The 25,222-nt window shown below is 37.9% G+C and overlaps 2 protein-coding genes across 5 annotated transcripts; one reads left to right on the forward strand and one right to left on the reverse strand.

The window, feature by feature from the left end:
* Positions 1–413: 413 nt before the first annotated feature.
* On the forward strand, positions 414–24,758 carry LOC116267319 (eukaryotic translation initiation factor 5B-like). 3 transcript variants are annotated; one of them, XM_031649004.2, is made up of 13 exons: positions 414–563; positions 8,022–10,902; positions 10,999–11,106; positions 11,198–11,298; positions 11,490–11,580; positions 11,814–11,924; positions 12,012–12,077; positions 20,654–20,713; positions 20,826–21,380; positions 21,657–21,776; positions 21,887–22,006; positions 23,894–24,059; positions 24,487–24,758. In XM_031649004.2, the coding sequence occupies exons 2-12, from the start codon at positions 8,068–8,070 to the stop codon at positions 23,957–23,959; spliced, it is 4,233 nt and encodes a 1,410-aa protein (XP_031504864.1). In that variant the 5' UTR covers positions 414–563; positions 8,022–8,067; the 3' UTR covers positions 23,960–24,059; positions 24,487–24,758. The 3 variants fall into 3 exon arrangements, with proteins under 3 accessions (XP_031504864.1, XP_031504860.1, XP_031504863.1); XM_031649000.2 differs by having other exon boundaries at positions 420–713; XM_031649003.2 differs by having other exon boundaries at positions 420–669.
* Positions 12,088–16,620, reverse strand: LOC126410700 (uncharacterized). 2 transcript variants are annotated; one of them, XM_050081308.1, is made up of 4 exons: positions 16,435–16,620; positions 14,495–16,348; positions 14,189–14,393; positions 12,088–14,102 (listed from the first exon to the last, which is right to left on the reverse strand). In XM_050081308.1, exons 2-4 carry the CDS (start codon positions 16,341–16,343, stop codon positions 13,829–13,831), a joined length of 2,328 nt encoding a protein of 775 aa, XP_049937265.1. In that variant the 5' UTR covers positions 16,344–16,348; positions 16,435–16,620; the 3' UTR covers positions 12,088–13,828. The 2 variants fall into 2 exon arrangements, with proteins under 2 accessions (XP_049937265.1, XP_049937264.1); XM_050081307.1 differs by having other exon boundaries at positions 14,495–16,620.
* Positions 24,759–25,222: the final 464 nt, after the last annotated feature.

The following is a 25,222-nucleotide window of genomic DNA, read 5'->3' on the forward strand; positions in this document are numbered from 1 at the left end:
AAATTCCAAACCATCAAATGCCCTAGAAAAGTTACACGGGATTTTCTTGAAGGGCACAAATTTAAAAGGACACTTTTTTCTTATAGTTTATGTGCTAAGAATCACAAGCTATTAGCGAAGAAATAAGACCTGCCATTCAAGAGCCATATCTATCAACACTTTACAACATGACAAAAATGAGCTTAAGGGTGTTTGATAGGCAAAAAAAAGGCAAGGAACCGTTTCTCTATTGACAAGTTTCGCCTGGTAAGTTTTTTCGTGTTCTCTACGACTTACAATAGAGTGTCAAACATGGAAGAGTTATTACTGGATAAAAGCTCTGGTTTGACCCGGAGGGTCCGGCTTTTTTTTTCTTCCAACAATTACTTTTTTGCCCACTGGGGCGACAGCGCACATCTCCTCTCCTGTTCATTGCATCCCTCTCGGTTGCGTGAAGTGCTACCGCCTTGCCACTGCTGTTTCCGCTATCGTGAATATAAAGGAGGGAAGGGGCGGGTCTGGCTGCGCGATTGTTTTCAATCACTCTCGTTCGTTGGTCTCGTGGCTGATCGTGCGATCCCAAGGTGAGAAAAGAGAGAGAGCGAGAGAGAGAGAGAGAGAGAGAGAGAGAGGCGGTTCGTGGAGTTAGAGGGTTTTCTTCTAGGTTTTTGGAATGTTCTTTCAACGGAGGTGAGATAAGCTATTTAGTCAGATTGAACAAAGAGAACAAAGAGGTTTCTCTCTCTTTCTCTCCCTGTCTCTCTCTTGATGCTTAATTTTGTTTCGATTTTCTCCTGTTTGATCTTGAGATTTCCTGTCATATATACTGTATGTTTTTTTTAGGGCAGAGTTGTAAGGAAGGAGTTTTAGTTTTCCACCCTTTCCATGTTGCTGATGAGTGTCATATTCTGCATCTTGTGTTTTGGAAAGTTTGAACAGTTTTTTATCTGGCGTACACACTTGTAATGCTTTTTTTTTTTTAACGACTTGTTTGGGTTTCTGCAGCTTATTATGGCTTCTCGATTTGCCTGTAATTTTTTCCTCCGTACATACATGTGATGACAGTGGCGAATAGCAGTGGTGTCCAGGAATACTTTAATATGCGATAACAGCTTCTTGGTGTTTGGATTTTTCATTTTTCCTGCTGTTCATTCTTTTCTTGGTCTCAAATTTGATAATGCTGATGGATGTTTGATTGGCTTGCATAACCCAGAACTGAAATTTGTTGTTGGTGTAAATTCTACATGAATTTGCGATTTACTTGTCCATGTACAGCAGACAAAGAACATAAAATGCATCGGTCTTTATTATGAATGGTAGAGACTCTAGAGAGCTATATGTCAATGCTGTAGACTACTGTTACTTTGGTAGGGAATATTGTAGACCATATTCACAGTTTTGCTTTAGGATAGTTGTGACTGGTTATCCGCTAATTGCAGCCAAAATGGTCTGCACGACTCATTCAGAGTTCATGGAACTTTTTTGCTGTCTCATCAAAAAGCAGGAAATGGTTACTCGAACAAAATTCTAGGCCATCAAATACTGTCTAAAAATGGATCCTGGAAACATTTTGGTTCCAACTTCAACTGGAATAATGCCTTGGGAATTCTAATTTCAGAAACATTACTTCAGGGTGTCAAAGGGGCCTTTAAATAATTTCAGAAAATGGAAACCCTTTTTATGGACAAAAAGTTTACAGGAACCATATAATATGCAGTTGGGCATAAATGCGCCAGAGAGAACTGAGCGCAAGTAAGTGTATCCAACAACCTTTTCCCATCTAAGCTCTTGGTAATTATATTTAAGTATTTCCTTGTTTGTACTGTAATCAAGAGCTGGTCGTTAATTTTGTTGTTGCATATAAAGATTTCATATGTTTCGAGTAGGAAATTTTGTATCTTTGGGCATATCTCTTGCTTACAATTTTAAAATGGTCCTTTTTTGTGATTCTTTTTACGAAAGCCCCACTTTAGTGTCAAATAAAAACTTGAACTAAAATTCTGATATTAATGAAAAATGTTACTGTACTTTTTTCAACATCAGCTGTTACAATTACTTTTTTTATTTTTTGGGTAAATAAAGCTTAAATTTAATAATTTTTATGAAAAGTGTTACTTCTATGAAAATCTTATATATATATATATATATATATATATATATATCATTGTCACATATATCGTGCACAGGGCATACTAGAAGTTCACGGAAAACTTAAACATCATCCTTTTCATGATGATAAACTTTCCCATCATCTAAAAGAATAGCCCAAAGAAGGCATTTTACAAAAGAAAATATTTTAAATGTTAAATGAAACATAGAAATGAGTACTTTAAAAAAAAAAAGCTTAAAAACGGCTTTTGAGCAGATAGCAAATTGCTATATAACTTTTAACTTTAAGATCAACAATTAGGCATTCAACTTTCCAGAGCAATTTTCAAAGAGCCGTTGATGAATGGAAAAAGTTGAAGTGGATGGATAATTTACAAAAATACTCCGTTTAGGCTTACTTTACAATTAATTGAAGGAAAACCAAGTATTAAAATAAATCATCAATAACACCTATTAAAGTAACTGATAAGGCAGGTATTAAGCTATCCTTAAGAAGGCATTTTAGTTTTGCTCTTGAAAACATTGGGAACCAAAGGTCTTGTTCTCGAAGCCACATTTGGTTCATAATGATTTCGGTTAGTCTCATGACAACGAAATGGTTCTGGAAATACCTGCATTTGATTCACGAAGTTAGCATCCATGTTCGATGCTCTTCTTGACTTTTAGAACATGCATGTTATGGAGACACATTGTGTTCCAAAAATCAAATGGCCTCCTATTGGATCACTAAAGAAAGTAATGTGCAAACATACAAAAATTACTCTGAAAATGATGTTCTTCCCTGAAAGTGAATGGCCATTTATTCCTCTTATAGAAATTTAGAAAAGCAAAATACAATATAATTATAAAATAGAATTTTATGGAAAGTCTGAGAGGAGAAGGAAGAAATAAGAGTGCCACGCCATGTGTGTATGTGTGTGTGTGTGTGTGTGTGTGTGTGTGTGTGAGAGAGAGAGAGAGAGAGAGAGAGAGAGAGCATATCTTGTCATGCTTGCATGGCTTTTGGTGTCTAATAGTTGTTTCGGCTGGTGCTCGACCATTGATCCCCAGGTTCAGATTCTGCCATTCTCTTTATCCTTCTTCCGCTGGCAATCAGTAAACTTTTTCTCACTCTCGGTGATGGTTTTACATGTCTGTTCCCCGTTTGCCTTTGCAGCTCGACCTTGACCTTTGTATCCGATTGGTGATTTTTCTGCATCTTCCTCTATCTCTCTGTCTTTTGCATTTGGAGATTATTTGCTGAAGATGAAGGAAGGGGTAGTCTAGGGTTTCTTTTCTTGTCCTTTACATTTTTTTGAGTGATTGTTGTGATTGGTATGTGTATTAAGCAATCTTGATCATCTATTTGGTTTGCATTCATCCATCTTGGTTGATGATTGCGGTGAATGTCCATGCCTCTGTGGTTATGATTGCTGCTGGTTTGAGTCATTGGTGCATAATGCGCTTTCTGGAGTTGATTTTTCTGATTGACGAGTTTGACTGTGACAGCTCACTAAGGTTAAGTTTTTTTTTTTTTTTTTTAGATTGTTTTGTTTCTTATGAGTTTTGAGACTTATGGATTGGTAAAGTTTCATGACATAATAGCCTTTTATTTGTTTCATATTTTTTGGTTTCTGGCCCAAGTTGTAGGTGCTGGTTACTGGTGATTAGTTTCATACCATATTGCAACTGTTGATAATAACCGAGTTGACAAAAACGTACATTGGAGCTGGACCATCTAAAATGTTGGGCAGGGGATTGATAAATACTTTTGTTGTAGACGATGGAGAAAAGAGATGGAATGAAAAAGAACGAAAGAGAGAGAGAGAGAGAGAGCAATCGTAATATTATTGCTAACCTTAATCTCTTATTTAAAGAGAAAATAGGGGTCGGCTGGAGTCTTTACACAAGAGTTACACATAAATATGTAAATGACTAAAGAAGACTCTAACTTTTAAATAATCAGAAAACTACCAAACTTAAACCTAAGCTTTCTAATTTCAACACTCACCCTCAAGCTGGAGCATAGATATCAATCATTCTCAGCTTGTCACAACATCTAGAAAAATCACCAATAAGAAGAGCTTTAGTAAACATATATGCTGCTTGATCTTCAGAAGCTACGTGAACAGTAGACACAACACCTTCTTGTATAAAGTCCCGAATATAATGACAATCCACCTCTATGTGCTTTGTTCTCTTATGAAATACTGAATTGTTTGCAATGTAAGTGACAACTTTATTATCACAGTACATTTTCATAGGAAGAGGAACATGAATACTCATATTTGTTAACATAGATTTAACCCACGTCATCTCAGTGGCCGTTTGAGCCATTGCTTTATATTCAGATTCTGCACTTGATCTAGAAACTACATTTTGTTTCTTGCTTCTCCATGATATGAGGTTGACCCCAACAAAGATACAGAAGCCTGTGGTGCATTTTCTGTCATCAACAGACCGTGCATTATCGGCATCACTGTAAGCAGCAATTTCTAGAGATTTACCTTTCTTGAAGAAGAGGCCTCTGCCCGGGGATGACTTTAGATATTGCAAAACCATCAACGCAGCATCCCAATGGATTTTCCTAGGCTTTTCCATAAACTGACTTAGTTTCCCAACAACAAAGCTAATGTCTGGTCTTGTCACAGTAACATACAAAAGTTTACCAATGAGAGACCTGTAGGATCGTTAATCCACTAGTTCTGATTGATTATCATGAAGATGAAGACGTGGATTCATAGGAAGATTAGCCGGTTTGGTTCCTAGCATCCTTGTATCCTGCAATAAGTCAAGTACACCTCTGACACAACACTACACCTTTTTTGTTATGTGCAACCTCAATCCCAAGGAAATATCGCAAGTGACCTAGATCCTTCGTGACAAAGTGCTTATGAAGAAAAGCCTTTGTAGCTGAGATTTCTTGATCACAATCACCTGTCAAGATAATGTCATCAACATATACTACCATAACAACTATACTTCTGGAGGTCTTCTTGATAAATAGAGAGTGATCCAAAGGAGATCGTTCAAATCCACACTGTGAAACAACCTCAGATAGTTTTTGGAACCACGCCCTGGGACTTTGTTTAAGTCCATAAATTGCCTTATTCAGACGACACACTTTACTACACTCCCCCTGTCGCTCGAATCCTGGGTGTTGCAGCATATATACGATCTCTTCAGGATCACCATAGAGAAAGACATTTTTCACATCAAGCTGATACATAGGCCAATCAGTGTGTACCGCAACAAAAATAATGAGACGAATAGTGCCTAACCTGGCCATAGGAGAGAACGTCTCAAAAAAGTCTACTCCGTATGTTTGAGTGTAACCCTTAGCCACTAATCGAGCCTTATATCGCTCTATTGACCCATCTGAATGATACTTGACTGTAAATACTCATTTCGAGCCAACAATTTTCAGGTGGATCAACCAATTCCCAGGTACCACGCTGTACGACAACATCCATCTCATCTTGCATAGCTTTCCGCCATTTACAGTCTAGTAATGCCTGTTGATGACCAGTTGGTATAGTATGGATTGGCATAGCTTTAAGAAATTGCTGTAAGTTGTCATCAAGATGGTCAATGGAAATAAAGTGAGAGATAAGATGCATAGTACATTGTCTCTTGCCTTTGCACAGGGCTATAGGTAAGTCCTGTGAAAGATCAACGTCAGGTATACTTACTTCAATGAAGCTCACATCGTGAGGAGAGTTTGATGGTCGACCATGTTTATCCCAACAACGATCCTTCAAGTGTCTCATCTTCCCACAATAGGTGCATTGGAACCTCCCACGACCACCAGTTCCACGACCTATACCTCTTCCTTTGGCACTGTAAGAGGTGCCCTGACCACGAACACCTCCCACAGCAAGAGCAGAAATTGGAGTCACACCAGCTGGTTGGGACAAGCTAATAGCAAGACGACTAAGTCTATTGTAAGCATCAGAGAGATCAGGAATTTCACTCCCTATGAGCATTTGATCCTTGGCAGCTGCATACTCAGGAGAGAGGCCAGTGAGAAACTTTGCAACCATGGTAGGTTCAAAGTGTGACTTATAACACGATTTGCATGGAGGGCGCAAGAATTTCAGCCTCTCATAGGTCGCTTTAACAGATGCAAAATACTGTGATAGATTTTGATTTCCCTGTCGAAGATTGTGCAACTTCTCTTCAACTTGAAGAATTTTACTTACATTTTTGTCTTGTGAATATGTTTGCCTAAGGAATTCCCACATCTCCTTAGCAGTAGTATAGTAAGTAATAGTAGAAGCAATCTGTGGTTGGACGCTATTCATAATCCAAGCCATAACAATGCTGTTGTCCTCTTCCCAGGTCATGTACTTCCCTGACTTGTCAGTAGGTTAATCCTCTTCAATTATGTGCCTCTTTCTATGTCCTTTTACTGACAACATAAAGGACCTAAACCACAATTCATAGTTGTGTCTATCTAACTTGGTAGTAGATCCATAGGAGAAGGGATTTCTAGCTCTTTTATGATCATTGCCACCCTCTAGTTTGTTAATTTCAGCCATAGCAGGAAATACTGTAATAGAATAGGAAGACCACAACAAAAAAAAAATCGTGCAGCAGGTTGAACACAAAAGAAAAACTAGCCAACTATTTTGAGACGTAGATAGCAGGAAGCAAACATGCACAGTAACGGTCAACAATTTTCAAACAAAGTCAGCAGATTTCAACGCTGCTTCATTGTATCCCACGCAGCACCACTGCCACACATCACTGCCACACATCACTACTGACACAGCACACGCAGAACCACTGCTATACTTCGCCAATTTCACAGCAATTATTATTCCAACATCGTCGAAGTGTGCATATATATTTTTTTTCACAGTCAGACGTAAGCAGGAATACCATAAGCTGTGCATAGTTTTAACGACAGCACAAAAAAAAAAACCCTATATGCAGGTAACTTCAGAACTTCCAACGTGAAATCAGACGTCACATGTGCTGCACTTCATTGCACGACTTCATCGACAAAGAAAAATTATGATACTTGCCTGCACGTCATTGGCTGCCCTCAGATTTTTTTTTTGTGAACAACATTGGCTGCATTCACACTGCTTGCACGACATTGGCTGCCTCCACACAACTTCAAAAAACCATTATCAATCTAGGGTTTTAAGAAACCCTAGATTGGGCTAAAGGATTTGTCCAAGTCGTGAGCAGACCTGCTCACAGAAATCTGCCCTAGAAAAACAGACTTGAGAGAGTATAGAAAGGAAGTCCCAATTAGATTGCGTAGGTCCCCAACCGTTCACTGCTCTGATACCATGTTGTAGACGATGGAGAAAAGAGATGGAATGAAAAAGAACGAGAGAGAGAGAGAGAGAGAGAGAGAGAGAGAGAGAGAGAGAGCAATCGTAATATTATTGCTAACCCAGTCTCTTATTTAAAGAGAGAATAGGGGTCAGCTGGAGTCTTTACACAAGAGTTACACATAAATATGTAAATGACTAAAGAAAACTCTAACTTTTAAATAATCAGAAAACTACCAAACTTAAACCTAAGCTTTCTAATTTCAACAACTTCCAAATTTAGTTTGCCAATTTCTAAACTCTTGTTCATACACTCCTTCAGGATTCCATGGTGTAATTGTAGTTTGAATATAGTGGATTAGAGTCTTGCTGTCATCCATGCACCTGTGTTGATTCTTCATCCGGTTTTTATTTTGAGGAAATCAATTTGAGGATGCTTGCTGATTGGCAATGAACCAACTTTAATGACTTGTTCAGTTGGAGTGTAGGATGTTTCCTTTTTCAAACTAATACTTTTGATCACGTTGTTAATGATTTTGCGTGCCTGCTGAATTGTTTAGGCATAAATAGCAGTCAATCTATGTTAATTTTGTTATTTTCTGTTCCCATCTAAAGTAAGAACTAGAGGCAGGCTAAACAACTACTGTTATTCTCTGGTTATTGTAGGTGATTTTTTTCTCTTGGTGTATTGGTGCTAGTGGACCTGTCTGCAATGGGTAGGAAAAAGCCAACTGCTGGAGCTGATGAAGAGGAGCCTCCAGTTAGGGTTGCCCCTGTTGGAAAGAAAAACAGGAAAAAGGACCGTGTGATTGATGATGATGAATATTCAGTCGCAACTGAACTTACAGATGATCAAGAGCAAGCATCGATGGCTGAAAAATCTGTGAATGAAAAGCATCAAGTTGGTCAGAAGATTAATGAATTCTCAGGCTCTGCTGATGATCTGGCCCTCTCTAATAGGAATCAGAAAGATAAGAAAGGCAAAAAGTTACCTATAGAGAATAACGAAGAAAAAGAAAGTGGGAAGAAGAAAGGAAAGAAGGGAAAAAAAGATTTTAAGGTCGATGATGACGAATTTGAGATTGGTGATTCTGTTAAAAGTGTGTCAATTCAAGGAGAAGAAACAGAGACTGAGATTAAGAAAGGAAAGAAGGGAAAAAAGGACTCTAAGGTTGATGACCATAAATTTGATATTGATGATTCTGTCAATAGTGTGCTAGTACAAGAAGAAGAGGCTGAGACTGGGAAGAAGAAAGGAAAAAAGGATTATAAGGCTGATGATAATGAATTTGATATTGGTGATTCCATTAAAAGTGAGTCAATGCAAGGAGAAGAAGAAAACTTTGACGTTTCATTTGCAGGAAAAAAGAAAAAAAAGTCAAAGGAGAAGGCATCAAAACTGGATGTATTTTCATTGCTGGCTTCATATGAAGGCGAGGATGCAGGTCTGCAGGAACCATCACTAGAAGAAAAGAGAGTGGAGGTTGATGATGAGTCAGATGGTATTGTTTTTACAGGAAAGAAAAAGAAGAAAGGATCTAAAGCTAAAGCTACTGAGGCTCTAGAGGTAACTGCAACAAGCACAACTTCTGATATTGAGTTTTCAAGTAGAGTTTTGGATGAAACCACAGCTTCATCAAAGTCAACAATTTCTGAATCAAGTGAAAAGCTTAATGCATCTACAGTTGAAGAAAAATCTATGGAAGAAGAAGATGATGAACCTACAATCATTTTCTCTGGAAAGAAGAAGTCTAAGTCCAAGAAAGGTAGCATGTTCTCTTCCACTGGTTTTGGTACAATTCCTGTAGAGGAGGAAGCTTCAGCGGCTGCTCAAGTTCCTGCAATTGATAATAAGGGAGAAGTCGAGTTTGGTAGCACAGCTGAGACACAGGGGAGCAATGATCAACCTGACTCCGGACTTACATCTAAAAAGCAAAAGAAGAAGAAGAAGAGTGGAAGAACGGCCCAAGAGGAGGAAGATCTTGAGAAAATTCTTGCTGAACTTGGAGAGGTACCACCATCTACGAAGCCTGCCCCAGCAGTCACGGAAGATGAATGCCTTACTCATGGCGCAGCTCCTTTAACAACTGGTTCAGGGGAGGTTGAAGCTAGCACTGGGCCTACAGTGACCATTGATGCTGAAGAGCCTGAAGAGTCTGCAGCTGCAAAAAAGAAAAAAAAGAAGAAAGAGAAGGAAAAGGAGAAAAAAGCAGCAGCAGCAGCTTCTGCAGCTGGGGCAGACGAACAAAAAGCCAAAATAGTAAAGGAAGAGGCGCAGGATATGAAGAGCAAAGTCTCAGATAAGAAGGTCCCCAAACATGTCAGAGAAATGCAGGAAAGGCTAGCAAGACTAAAAGAAGCTGAAGAGAAAAAGAAGCGGGAGGAAGAGGAAAGGTTGAGAAAAGAAGAAGAGGAAAGGCTTCGCCTTAAGGAGTTGGAAAGGCAAAAGGAGGAGGCTAAGCGTCTGAAGAAAGAGAGAGAAAAGGAAAAACTCCAGAAGAAAAAGCAGGAAGGTAAGCTCTTGACTGGAAAGCAAAAGGAAGAAGCACGTCGGCTGGCATTAATGAGAGAGCAGTTTCTATCTCAAAGTGGGCTTCCCACAGAGAATACTGGAGTCACAAAAAAACCAAGGTATGAGAAGAAGAAAAAACCTGTCTTTGCTCAAGTGAATGTCAGTCTGTCTGAAAAGGTTGTAGAAGTAGAGGAAGCTGTTGACGATCAGCATATTAAACCGGAGCAACTGGATGCTGATAAAATTGAAAATGAACCACCCGAAGGGGAAAATGTTGATGAGTTAGACAATGAGCCTGAGGAAGAAAATGATGCTGAGGAGGATGAAGATGAATGGGATGCAAAATGTTGGGATAAAGATGTTGTTCTACCTGGTAAAAGTGCATTTTCGGAGGAGGAGTCTGATCCCATGGTCAAGAAAGGCACAAAGCGTGTGATGGGCCCATCGGATTCAACATCTTCCAAGGTCATGATAGCGCATCCTTCTAGTACAAAAGATGGTGTATCATCTGCAGCTACATCAAAGGTGAATGTAGGTATTGAAAGAGGAGTTGAAAACCATGGTGAAGCTGTAGAAACCAATAAAAGAAAAGACACAGCAAAAACAAGAGAGAATCGGAAAGAAGAGGCGCTTGCCAAGAAGAGTTCTAGTGATCTACGTTCTCCAATCTGTTGCATCCTTGGTCATGTTGATACTGGTAAGACTAAGCTCCTTGATTGCATCCGCCGAACAAATGTTCAGGAGGGTGAGGCTGGAGGCATCACACAGCAGATTGGTGCAACATATTTTCCAATGGAGAACATAAGGGAGAGAACAAAAGAGTTAAAAGCTACTGCAGAATTGAGGGTACCTGGCCTATTGGTAATTGACACCCCAGGACATGAGTCCTTCACGAATTTGAGGTCACGTGGTTCAAGTTTATGTGACATTGCAATTCTGGTTATTGACATCATGCATGGCTTGGAACCACAAACAATTGAATCTCTCAATCTCTTAAAATTTCGTAAGACACCTTTTGTTGTTGCTTTGAATAAGGTATGAAGTATAAACCCACCTTTAAAGTGGATTTGATATCTCTGTTTAATGGTATTCTGTCAATATCTGTTCTCATATCTTGCTTTAAATGGAAAGGTGGACAGATTATATGGGTGGAAAAGCATCCCGAATGGGCCAATTCAGAAGGCCTTGAAACAGCAGTCCAAAGATGTGAATGTAGAATTTGAGACGAGGCTTTCTCAGGTAACCCCTTTTCATGTGCATTTTTTTCTCTGTTATTTTTGGAAGACTGATTCATGGTATGTGTTCGTTCCATCTGCTTATTATTTATCAGATTGTCACGCAACTGAAGGAGCAAGGTTTGAACTCTGAGTTGTACTACAAAAATAAAGAAGTGGCAAAATATGTCAGCATAGTGCCCACGAGTGCAATTAGGTAGGTAGCCACGATCCATAGTAAAAATTTATGCTCGTCTGCTTTTTTGCTTAAATTATTTTTGCAACTTTAAAGTAACTTGTGCTGAAAATATATAAGATTGAACCAGATACAAGGATAAAAAGTTTTTAGATAATCAGATTTTAAAGGAGTGCTCAGCCTGAATAGGTGGCATGTTTCTGGTGTTGCAGCGGTGAAGGCATTCCAGATCTTCTTATGTTGTTGGTTCAGTTGACACAGAAGAGAATGGAAGAAAGGCTCATGTTCATCAGTGAGATTGAGGTAATTCTGTTCTTCCTATGAGTCTGGGTACTGTATCACTCTCATTTTGGTTCCATGGTCAGGTCATGGTTGCAAAATATTTAATAGCAAAACTGAAAAACTGATTAAAAGTGTTTGTTATAAGTTGATTTCTTGTTTTTAGGCACCACGGTGTATGTAGCTTCCAATCCAGAATTTTTTCATTGTCCTGTACTGATTGCTTCTTTTTGTTACTCTATGTATCTGCCTTGCAGTGCACAGTCCTGGAGGTTAAGGTTATTGAAGGGTTGGGGACGACAATTGATGTTGTCTTGGTCAATGGTGTGCTTCATGAGGGAGATCAGATTGTTGTCTGTGGTATGCAGGTAAATTTTGGACTCAGTTCTCCTTGGTTTCAATGTCATTGGGGCATGATGGGTCAACCTCATACATGCGCTGTGTCATATCATCAGGGTCCTATTGTTACAAACATCCGAGCTTTGCTGACACCTCATCCAATGAAGGAGCTAAGAGTTAAGGTATACAGAAGTCTTTCGCTTGCTTTTTGTTTCTGTTGGGAGGTATTTGACAAAATCAATGAGCATAAATTTTTATTGGTGCTTTATCTACGTTAAGGATATGTTTGACAAAATTATGGCAGAGGGAGATACCGGCAGGCAAGGAGGCTTGAAGAAAGTCTATTTTATCCAAAAGTCCAATAGGATTAAGTCCCTTCAAAATTTAGCATTATCATTTATTGTGTGATACACCATATCAAATCCTTCCAGTTCCAATTTTATTCAGACATGTGATGAGCTAGCTAACATTTGTTTTGTTTATTCTTTTAACACTAGTTCAGTACTGTGACCAGATATACATATCTAAGGTGTTTGGTGGATATTATACATTGACTCTTTGAGCTTAGGACTTCCTTGTAAGGATACCCCATCTGCTTCTCACACCAGCAGGAGTTTGTCACTGAAGAGTTTTGTTCTGCTGCGATTGCTGTGGTGCTTTGAGATTATCAAAAGTTTCGACAGACCATTTTTTTTCATTTTTATTGTCTTGGTTTAATTGGACATGAGTCCATCAAAAGAATCCCTGTAGCTTGGAATTTCCCTTGTTTTATTTGCTTGAGGCTTGAGGTGCTCTAGTAAAAATTTCTTCACCTCTTACCCTTTAAAATTGAACTCTTATATGTTTTAGCTGATGGTATGCTGCTGAAGATATTCTGATATAATATTCCACATGGACAAGAAATGCTCTGTGAAGGTTGAGGGATGTGATTATTTTCTTTCTTATCATAAAGGCAAATAGTCGAGCAGCTCGCTTCAGCCTTAATAAGCATTCCTTGTTTTTGTAACCATTCAGCTCATGTTAGTCTTAACAGTCTCACGTTACTGAGGCTTTCTCTTTTTAGTATTGAGATATGAGACCTAATGCGAATGTCACCTATGGGGATCCTGCAATTCTGTGTTATCTTGGTTTCTGTTGTGGGTCCTTCTGGACATGATTCAAATAGTAGACATTTTATGTTAGTTGTCACTGTATTGATGGAATATGGATGACTCCTGTTTGATATGAGCTTGGGCTTACTTTTCCAAAGCTCAGTCAAGATTGGGCTTGAATTTTGAACCAAGATATTCCTAGGTTGGCTGCTAACTAGCCTGTGGTGTCTATCCTTTGTGAAAGCCAAATAGTGGACAATGACTTTGACCATGATAGAATTTCATGGCTGGAATAAGTAATTTAAGACATGAGGTCATTTTTCAAAGTTGTGTAGTGATAACAAGGGGCAATATATATTGCTAATAATCTATGTCACATAGGTACGGGCAATGTTATCACTGCCGTATCGTATCGTGTATCGGTCGGGCCGACCTATACGTCGTATCGTAACGTATCGTAAATGTATCGTAACGTATCGTAAAATTATTTTTTTAATTTGTAAAAAATATTAAAAATTTATAAAAAATAGAAAAAAAATCAGAAAAATTCTAAAAAAATCCGAAAAAACTAGTAAAAATCAGAAAAATTCAAGAAAAACGTATTTAAAGGAACATTCATCATTCATGTATATGAAGTAAGACCTGTGAGCTATGCATATGAACAAGACATTCCAAAATAAGAAATCAAACATTCAAAAAAACAAAATAACATACTAAACAACCTAAGAGTATTCAATTACATCACAATTCATAAGTTCAGAAGTCAAAACTCAGAACATATTGACATAGTTTTCAAAACTCAAAACAAAAAGCATCGTCAATCGTCATTTGCATCATCATCTTCATTCTTCATCATCATCTTCACTTCCTTCATTAACTTCTTCTTCTATCCCCTCTGTTGCAAATGGAATGTCACCAACATTCCATTGCTCCCCCCCAGCCTCTCCTTCTTCAACAATCTCTACTGCTCCTTCAACATTCAAAAAATCAAGATCGTCCTCATCAAGTATTGCAGCTGGTTCTTCTTCAACCCAAGAATCTAATATATCAAAATGGTCAATGAAGATAGGATCATATTGATTGTGATGCTTCCTCGTAGATGTTGTTTCTAGTTGCCTAACAAGAGAAAAAATTAACAAATTGTTAGAGATTAAAATATATATTAGAATTTGATATTCTTGTATAACAAAACAAATGTTTACCTTTGTCTCAACTTCATATTATAACGAACATAAACAAGGTCATTCAACCTTTTATGTTCCAGCCTATTCCTCTTCTTACTATGGATGTGCTGAAATACACTCCAATTTCTTTCACATCCAGTTGCACTACATGTTTGACTGAGGATTCTAATTGCAAGCTTCCTTAATTCTGGGCAATCAGGCCCAAACCTTTCCCACCACAAATCTAATAACAGATGGAAAGTAAAAATGTTGTCAGAAATAAATATATGAGAAGGTAGAATAAAAGCTAAACAACAAAAAGTATAAAGTTTCTTTTTCTAATACCTGGACGCATAGTTGTCCTGCATCGAACTGCTGTGTCTCTCGCCATGGTACCAGAAGCCGTATCATATTTGTTGATCGACATATGGATAGCGTCTTGTTCTTTACTATCACTTACTAATACATCAATGCAATCCAACATGTCATACTCGACCTCTCTGTCCTTCTTAAAAGTGGGAAGATATCTAATAGCAGGATTTAGGTAGTAGGCTGCTGCATGAAGTGGGCGATGAAGTTGTCCAGACCACCTTTCATCTATAATCTTCCATATAGGCATGTACTTCTTTTTTCCCTTCATATTATCTCTAATGGCCTCCTTGGCTCTATCCATAGACTCGTATAAATATCCAATAGAAGGTCTATCTTCACTATCAACTAATCTGAGGACTTTCACTAGAGGTACACAAATCTTCAATAAGTGCACACATGATTCCCAAAAGTCAACATCGAAGATGGTATCCACAACTGTCGTAGCCTTTCTTTTATAGGCATGTGGATATGCAGCCCAATCATCACTTGAAAACATCTGCCTGAGAGAAGATCTTTGCTTGACTATACCCTGCACAGTCAAAACATTTGTAGCAAACCGTGTTTGTGCAGGTCGAATCAATTCAGCCCCATTTGTGAATTTCCTCATCAAATTCAAGACATAAGCATGATTGTAAATAAACTTTGTGATTTCTTGGCATCTGTGAACTGTCAACTTCATATCATCCCTTTCACCAAGATCCTGAAGCATAAGATTTACACAGTGAGCAGCACATGGACTCCAATAAAATGTCCCATATCGTGTTGCTAACATTTCACCTGCAGCTTTATAATTTGTTGCATTATCAGTGATAAATTGTACGACATTTTCAGGCCCAACTTCTTCTATAACTTTATCAAAAATCCCAAACAACACATCAGCAGTCTTCGGAGTATTAGACAAATCAACAGATTTTAAGAACATAGTACCAAGAGGGCAATATACAAGGAAGTTTACCAATGTTCTGTTCTTGATGTCTGTCCACCCATCTGCCATTACACTGCATCCTGTAGCTTTCCAACTCAATTTTAGTTCATCACAATATGTCTTCACATCTCTAACTATATTGTTGAGAATTTTACCTCGCAATTTATGAAAAGAGGGCATTTTATACCCTCGCCCTACACTAGCAATCGCATCTGCTATAGACTGATAATGATAAGAGTTTGCTGCATTGAAGGGAATGGATGCATCATAGAACCACCTTCCTATGGTTTCATCTGCTGCTTCAATAATATCCTTTGATTGCATGGCTATACGAATCTCAGGCTGAGCACCAGCAGCAGTATAATTGGGAAAAAAATTCTTGATCGAACCAGACATATTGCTCGACTTCATAGTAGGTACTCTACCACCACCAGTACGACCCTGACTTCTGCCACGTCCTCGTGAAACTGAACTTATACTTGCACCTCTTCTTTTTCTGGTTGCAGTTGCAGAAGAACCACCTTCATGCATGATGCCTTTCCCTTTAGTTGTTCCCAAACTGACACCAACATCTTCTTGTTCAAGTTGAACATATTCACCTTCACTTTCTTTTCCTTCATGTGGGTCCCCATATCCTTCCTCCGCATCTTCCATGTCCTTTTCAATCCTACTTGCTTTCACTGCATCAAGAAGCTGCTGACACTGGTGCTTTACATACGCTGGCAATGGGATCTCTTGGGAGCCATTGCAAGCAGCCACATCGCTGTGTGTACCAGCTATATGGTGTTTAAAGCGAGAAATCCCTCCTGATATGATTTGCTTACAATAATTGCACTTAACTCTTAATCTATCTTTGGGATTCACCCTTGTACACCACTGCCATGCAGGATCCGACATTATATCTTCACAAAACAAGTAAAAACGTACAAATAAATGTAGGAAATAAGAGAAATGAACGATTCAACGGCAAAAATGAGTTATTTCTTACCTTCTTGGTGTTAAAAACCAAAAAACCCTCTTTCTCCAAGCTTCCCACCGTCTCAAGACTCCCCACAACGAGAAATGAAGCTTCTTCACCGGCAAATCTTGATGCAATGGAGAAAATCTGTCCCTCCCACGTCTCTCGTAGCGTTGAGAAACAAGAAGAGAGAGAGAGAGGAGCGTCGGTTTGAGAATAAGAAGCAAAAAGGGGCCCGACGGCCCCTTTTTTAATTTTACTCCCGTATCGTGCGATACGGGGGTGTATCGCACGTATCGTGCGATACACCCACCGTATCGTACGATACGTGCGATACGCGTATGATACGTACGCGTATCGTATTTACTAAGTGTACCGTATCGAAAACTATGATACGGACGATACGTATCGTACGATACGCGTCCGTATCGTACGATACGGATAACATTGGGTACGGGTAACGGGTGCCGGTGCGGGTACGGGTACGGGTACAGATCATTTTCAAAAAACTTAGGTGCGGGGGTACGGCTTTACACGCACAACACACACACACACACACACACACACACACACACATATATATATATATATGTCAAAAAAATTCAAACAGAATAACATATTCACACATATATATATCAAAAAATTACAAACAAAATAACATATTCATAAATCATGATCCAAAACACAGTATGGAAGTTCCAACTTGCAGATTTTCACTCAGGCCTTCTCTTCAGCAATGCTTTATTTTCTTTTAAGTGTACTTTTGGTTGTAACACTTTAAGTTTGAGAGCGGGTGTTAAAAATTGTGTAATGAATGTGTATGTGCGTGTGTGTGTATGTGTAGATATAAAACGGGAATTCCCACTTTGGGACTAGTTTTTCCAACCTTTTTTCTCTCCCTTGCTTTTTCTCTGTCCCTCTTTTCATATTTCCTTTTGCACCTCTCTGCCTTATGATTGGTGGATTGTGGAATATATATGGCATATATATAATATGCTTTGTTAGTGTGTATAGCGAGCAAATATGTTTGCAACCACATGGGTACTGCTGTAAAGGCAGCGTACCCGTACCGGCCAGGTACGACACTGGCGCTGGTACTGGTACTGTCCTGGGTACCTCTTGGGCACTGGTCAAACAGTACCGGGTACGGTCAACGTACCCAGGACTGTATCCGTTCAATTTAAAACTCGATCAAAGTTGACCAAGTCCTTTCTTATCCAAAATTTATGATTTCAGTTTTGTTCTTTACACCATTTACACTCAGGAAACACATACAAAGTTGTGTTTTCATATTTTTTTCAATAGTTTCTTCTTTAAAAACTATAAATTTTGAATCATGAATGCGCTATTTTGTTTGAATTCTTATTTTATGTTATATCTATATATATATATATATATATATATATATATATATATATATATATATATATATATATATATATATATATACAGACGTACCCCCGTACCCAAGTTTTTTGAAAATAGTCCGAACCAGTACCCGTACCAGCACTCGTACCGGCAACCGTACCCGTACCTATGTGACATAGTATATATATATATATATATATATATATATATATATATCTAAAATATTTGTCTATGTATGTATGTATTTTGTTAGTATGTGCATATATTGTAAATATATTTTTATATAGGTTAAATATGTAATTTTTTATTTTATATTCTGTATTTTTTCCTTTTCTGTTCTTATATTTATTGACTAGATTCTGGTCATTTTTAGCCTTTTACCAGGATTGACCTAGTTGTTGGCACCAATGGCTAGCTCAATGTGTTCTTCATCTGCATGTATTTAAAACCTCACCTTCTTGGCTATGCTTCTCTAAGCACTTCGCTGTAAATAAGGACTTACTTTTTTATGTTGTTAATGCCAAAGTGTGTAACTCTCTAGTATCTTGGTTGTGGTTTTGTGCATATATAGCTTTAGTAATTTCCTTGCATCTCTTGTGAGTTAAGTCTCTTTTGACTTTATTATTAAGATTGGGTCTCGTTTAACAGATACAACTTGCATGCTACTATGTAGACACACACATGGACATATATACTGTTGGTTTACCATTAGGAAGCTTGTGACGTTCTATACAGCAGAAAAATTCTTTCAGAATAATGTGGAAGCAGGGTAATATTGCTTAGAAATGATGAAATAGTGATGAAGGTCAAGAGTTTGATTGGAATCAAAGATAGATGGGCCATAGAATGAGTAGGAAAAGGGCAGCAAAAATTTGCTTAATAATCATTAACCACCTTTTCAGGAAAAGGGCAGCAAAGGTTTGCTTAATAATCATTAACCACCTTTTCATGAAAAGGGCAGCAAAGGTTTGAATTATAAGATTCCAGGTTTTGAAGATCAAAATGAATACATGAAGGATTGCCTCATAAAAGACTTGCTTCAAAAGATTGACATGACTTAGCTCATAACATGCTTGGTATTAGAGAAAATGTCAGTTGTATATGCTTTTCTCAAGTTAGTTTAAGATCTCATTCAAAATCAACAATCATTAGAGGCCCGACTTACTCCCTGTTTCTCATCTTGCCTTATCCAAGCACACGATATGCTGACATATGTGCTGGGTGCTAATATTTGCTGCTTGATACTAGTATCTGGAGAATTTGTCATGTTGTGGATAATCAAGTTTAGTGATGCTATACAATATATTGACACGTGGTCGATTTTAAATATTTGGTGGAGATACTAATGGTTTTTATGCCAGTGTAAAATCAAGTCCAGAAATGCCATAACATACAATCGTGGAAAGGCTCATAGTTACTTATTTAGGTACGGTGGTGTAAAATCAAGTGAGTTTAGGGAGTCTTGTAAACTCCAATTGGGGCGTCTGTTGCTGGTGACCTGACATAGTGAAGCTGTTAACTGTAGCCTAAGCGAGTTACAATCATGGAAATACTGTGTCAGGCTGAGTTTAAAAATTGACCTATGAAGGTGATCAACAGTAAAAATCAGGTTGTCTGGTCAATTATGGTCATTGTTCATTTTGCACCTTGCGGTTGTTGGAGGTAAATTTTTTCGCCCATTCCATGTTGTAAGTTTGTCACAACGGAAGTATGTTACAGGGTGTCGATAAACACACATAAAACTGAAAATATCATCTCTTTCTGTTGTCATTGTTGTATGTTGAGGCAAACATTAAATGTTTCACCTGTAAATTTATGGTGATTGATTGATATAGAGAGGAGGATTAGAGTTTAGTACCTCTATTACTAAGTGCCTACTTGGATGTTCATGGTTAACTTTGAGAATTTCATCCAAGTTTACCTTGAGAATTTCTTCTCAAATCTTTTGGTTTACTCTCTGAATGCAGGATGATGTTCTACACAATTGGCTTTCTTACTACAATCTGCTTTCTACTATGTCATACAACCTCCCTTTGTTTGCGTTTGCTTAATCAATTGATGTCAATTTTTTATCCTTAAAAGAAATTTTAGGCACATAGCAGTCCACTGAATTGGCCGATATTGCAATATTTATCTCTGCTTTGTTCTATTCTCTTGGGGTATTTAGTTGCGCTGTTTGTAGCACATGAAAAGTAGATTTGTTATTGGCACACAGAAAAAGTATTAATGTTGTATGTGTATGTATGTGGACACATTTAAGAATATATAATGCTCTACTTGTGGAACTAGAAGTCTAAAAGTATGTCAGTGATATATATATATATATATATATATATATATATATATATATATATATATATATATATAACAGAAAGTCATGATATGATTATGGGATAGCATGCTTTTGATCTTGAATGTTGATCGCGTGTTGGCTAGATCATATAATGGCTTATGTGGGTTGTGTGAAATCCAAATTTAGATGGTCCACCAAAATATTGTTCTCAGTGCTACATGTCTATGATATCAGCTCAATCCGTAAAAGTTACCCATGTCACATGGTCCTCTTGTGTCTTAAATGCTGTGGCTACTTGTATCTCCTTTTCACATTTTCACTTCTGTCTGGTCAAAGTTGGAATCTTGGTTTTATCTTTTTGATGTCAAACACAGTTAGGCAATGTGAATGGCCAAAGAAAGCCGTGTCACAAGTAACATGATCACAAATTTCAAATGCTTATCAGTTATTATTTTAGAAAACAATTTTGATGTACTCTAAATTTTATCTTTTATTATTTCCAAAATGGATAAGAAAAACATAAAAGAAAGAAGGGAAAGCAAAGGCTAAAGAGTTTATTTTTTTAATTTATTTGCTTTTGAACTTCAGGGAACATATCAACACCATAAAGAGCTCAAAGCTGCACAGGGCATCAAGATTACTGCACAGGTGATCTCCATTTCATTTTCCTGTTCATAGTTGTATTGGAACCATACAATCTGAAACAATTTTGCTACCTGATCCTGCTAAAATATGTGTGTTGTACATTCTTCTATTCCAGGGCCTTGAACATGCGATTGCAGGTACCCAGTTATATGTTGTAGGGCCTGATGATGATTTGGAAGAAATAAAAGAGGAAGCAATGTCAGATATGGAGACTATCATGAAAAGGATTGACAAAAGCGGTGAAGGTGTGTGTGTGCAAGCATCTACTCTTGGCTCACTTGAAGCTCTGTTGGAGTTTCTAAAGAGTGTTAAGATACCAGTTAGTGGTGTAAATATTGGTCCGGTACACAAAAAGGATGTTATGAGAGCCAGTGTTATGCTTGAAAGGAAAAAGAAGGAGTATGCAATTATCTTGGCATTTGATGTGAAAGTAACACCAGAGGCAAAGGAGCTAGCAGATGAGGCTGGTGTGAAGATATTTATGGCAGATATTATCTATCACCTGTTTGACCAGTTCACAGCATATATCAATAATCTTAAAGAAGAGAGGAAGAAAGAGGCAGCTGATGAGGCAGTTTTTCCTTGTGTTCTTAAGATTGTTCCCAATTGTGTCTTTAACTCGAAGGATCCAATTGTGCTGGGAGTTGATATTCTTGAAGGAATTCTGAAGGTTTGCTTTCTTCATTTTCTAACAAATTTCTCCTCTATTTTATAACTAGTTTTTAATATCGTGTGCTTTCAACTCATTTTGCTATTATGGACTCTTACGAGAATGATCATGTACATTCTTAAAACGTCAACAAAAATATAGATAAAAAAATTGGAAAGTAGAAGTTTAGGTGATGGTCTGCTGTAAGAGCAACATTTTGGAACAATTCCTTATAGCAACTTTATTAATGTGCGATCAATCCGGTGGTTGATAGCTATGTCCATGCTCTGCATTCAGGTTGGGACTCCAATTTGTATACCTTCGAGAGACTTTATTACTATTGGAAGAATTGCGTCTATTGAGGACAATCACAAGGATGTTGAAACTGCCAAGAAAGGCCAGAAGGTGGCTGTGAAGGTAAAATGTAGCATTGCAGATGCGCTAAATATGATTTGGTATCTCAGTTCAGTTTTCATTTCCTTTTTTTATTTGTTTGACCATTTTTATGCTATGCTTTTTACATGCAGATTGTTGGTAGTAATCCAGAAGAATCACAGAAGATGTTTGGTAGGCATTTTTCAATCGAGGATGAACTTGTTAGTCAGATCTCAAGGAGGTCCATTGATGTGCTGAAAGAGAACTATAGGGTACAATTTCTTGTCAATGCAAATATTTTTCTCTTACTGTTTTATTTTTATGCCATTTTTTACAATCACTATATTATGATATTCTATATATGCTATGAAAACACCAAAGAATGCTGGCTATATATTGTTACCGGTGACAGTATAGCAATTATTTAGAATATAATTGTATCTTGTTGCAAGGGATGATGAAAACAATAGTATTTGTGAAGCTCCTTTGAATGTCACCGGGAAGAGAAGCATTTTGTCAACGCCTCATCTCTAATAAAGCTCTGCATTCTTTACCTGATATCAGAATGCTGTCTTTTGAAATAGTGTCTACACAACCATTGAATCAAAACTTTGAGATTAGGAAGCAATCTGGAGTTAACTAACAATCAGATATTTGAGATGCTTATTGCTTCACAAACCTGCTATGTCCGGGAACCCAGATTACTTTATGGTGCCTTCTCTCATCTCTGATTTGTTGAATCATGTGAAAGATGAGATTGGTTCAACTGAATATGATAGCTCAAAGTTCGAAAATTATACTTCATTGTAGCATTACTATTAACTCTATTTGGTTACTCAGAGACCTTAAGAGACCTGTGACATTGACTTGGCAAATCTACAACAGATCAATTTCCAGTACCATTTAACCATGTTGGAAGTGCTTGTTGATTGATTTGGAATGGAAACTGAAGGGCTTAAGTAGGGCTGCACAACGAGTCGAGCCAACTCGGGCTCGACTCGAACTCGCTCGAGTAAACTCGACTCGAGCTCGACTCGTTTTTTATATGAGTCAAGCTCGAGCTTAAATATAAACTCGAGTATGTTAACGAGCCGAGTTTGAGTTAGTCAAACTCAACTCGATTAAACTCGACTCGGCTCGACTTTAATTTTTCTTTTAAGTTTTCCCACTTTCTTTTGTTTTGCATTTTTAAATTTTTCCTCCTTTTTCACGCTTCCTCTTTTCCTCATTATTAAATCTCATCTCATCATTACTCTTTTCAACCACTCTTTCCATTTCCCTCTCGTTTTTCTTTTCCCTCTCATTTTTTTCCCTTTCCTTTTTTTCTTTTCTCTCCCACACCTTTTCTCCCGCCGCCTTTAATCACTGCTCATGTCAGGTGCCAATGCCATTATCGATGACACCACCGTAGGCAGCTTTTTTGCCTTGTGAAAGAGCTGTGAGCACTGTTTATGGCAGGTGCTGGCAGGTGTTATTACCGAGGACACCACCACAAGGAACTGCGCGCGTGAGAAAGAAATAAATCAGTTTACTCGAGCCGCTCGAGTCGAGCTCGAGCTTGGAAACAGTTTCTCGAGTCGAGTCGAGTTAAAGTCATGAAACTCGTGTCGAGCTCGAGCTGGCCGAACTCGAGCTCGACTCGGTTCGTGTGCAGCCCTAGGCTTAAGGTTTAACGTATTTGTATATTATAGAACATTTGACATGTACAAATGTTAGAAATCAAAGTACTACAACAGTGAAAATGATCCTGAAATGCCTAAACGTTGGAAAATGTAGAAAGTTGATGAAATAAAAAACAGAAACAATAAAATGATGATATACCATGCTCAAAGACATTGCCATAATCCACCACAATGTGAGTAGCACTTTATGTGCTGGATATCCTCAGCAATTACTTCATTTCAAACTCTTGTCACGGACCAGGCAATGAACTGGTATTCAGCCCTCCAATGGATGGAGGGATGGGTCTGTGGTTTGGGGGTTTGTCAATGTTCATTCCGAGACCTTTTTGGTCGGAGTCTTGGAGATGGCAATTCTGCATGTGATTTCTTGCTCTCCTACGTGTCCTGGCTTGTACATGCTTTCATTCTTGTATCTGTTTGCTTTAGTTTTGACTATTATGGTATGTCATTACGTCCGTATTTGGATGCAATATGCAGGAAGATTTGACTAACGATGAATGGAGGCTGGTGGTAAGATTGAAAACTCTCTTCAAAATACAATGATATGTAAATGATGAAATCAGTCCTACTGGAAATAGTGAAAGCTGTGCATGCACCAATCACGTCAAGCCTAATTTCAGGATGCACCTGTTGAGAAATGCAGGTAAGGGAGTATTTTTCTCTTTGTTTTAATATTTGATTAGTCTCTACTGTATTGCAAGCAAGAAAGATGGTTAATGTACGTGCTTAATAACTTTGGATCTGTTAAGCAATGATTATAATCTCCAACTGTTATTCCTCGCCTTTCAATGATGTGGTTTGGTAAAAAAGAATAGAAAATTTCTATTTTATCCTTAAACTATGTTTTGGCAAGTGTCTCACTATGTATTCCTGTTTGAACATGGTTGTGCACATGGACTTATGAGATGTTTGTTGCACTCTCATTGTCGATGCTGCTTCGGGCATGAATTTGGTTGAAGAAAGTGTGGTTAAAAGGCCATTTCTTTTCACTTATTTGAGTTCTTATTCTTATTTGTTTTGACTGCTCTTGTGATAAAATTCTGATGAAAATGTGTTTGTTCCATTTGCAGGAACCAGAAGATTCTCCTGTTCCGGGAGTTTTGCCCATTTGATTTCTTTTCTTCTCTTCCTTCCACATAATGCCCCCCCTTTCTTGAGGGTGCCGTCTCTGTCTTTGGTTTTTCTTTGGGAGCCACCTTGAGTATTGTAACGTTCCATTTTTGAGTTCCATTTTTTGTGTATGGGAAAATAAACTTACAGTTTCAAAAATAGTCTCGTTTTGTTCGGTGATGAAGCAATTTTGTATTTCTTGACATGGTTTGTAAAAGTTAGTTTTGTATCATCCTTGAACCTTCAATACGGCAGGTTAAATCGGCAGTGCTAGTTATCTCTCTCAAATTGGTGTCTTTGTCTTTGAAGTGAAGAGCTTGCTTGGAGGTAGGTCTCCTACCTTTATTTCAACAAAATGGTTGCTTGGAGGTAGGTCTCCTACCTTTATTTCAACAAAATGGTTATATAAAAGGGAAGGCTAAAGACAGACCATAACAATACTTACAAAGGATTAACCCAACCTTTCACCAAAAAAATTGTTATAGAACATAGCCTACAAGCCATGTATTTACATATTCAAGTCAGCAAAATAGTCATGAAGATCATATTCAAGTCAGCAAAATAGTCATGAAGATCATTGGCATGATCTATAATCAGTCGTCTTATGTCTTTATAGCAACACTTTATTTTGTAGAAATTTTCACTTGAAATTGATTGAAACACCTTCTCCAGTGTATGCAGTCGCCTTTCAATCTC

Source organism: Nymphaea colorata, chromosome 13 (assembly GCF_008831285.2).
Source record: "Nymphaea colorata isolate Beijing-Zhang1983 chromosome 13, ASM883128v2, whole genome shotgun sequence".
Classification (NCBI taxonomy): Eukaryota; Viridiplantae; Streptophyta; class Magnoliopsida; order Nymphaeales; family Nymphaeaceae; genus Nymphaea; species Nymphaea colorata.

Coding starts and splice junctions, on each gene's coding strand:
- LOC116267319 (XM_031649004.2), top strand. CDS start 8,068: ATGGGTAGGAAAAAGCCAACTGCTGGAGCTGATGAAGAGGAGCCTCCA. Junction 20,714..20,825: donor GCATCAAGATTACTGCACAG/GTGATCTCCATT, acceptor CTTCTATTCCAG/GGCCTTGAACATGCGATTGC. Junction 21,381..21,656: donor TTCTTGAAGGAATTCTGAAG/GTTTGCTTTCTT, acceptor CTCTGCATTCAG/GTTGGGACTCCAATTTGTAT.
- LOC126410700 (XM_050081308.1), bottom strand. CDS start 16,343: ATGTCGGATCCTGCATGGCAGTGGTGTACAAGGGTGAATCCCAAAGAT. Junction 14,394..14,494: donor CAGGACAACTATGCGTCCAG/GTATTAGAAAAA, acceptor ATCTGTTATTAG/ATTTGTGGTGGGAAAGGTTT. Junction 14,103..14,188: donor AATATGAAGTTGAGACAAAG/GTAAACATTTGT, acceptor TTCTCTTGTTAG/GCAACTAGAAACAACATCTA.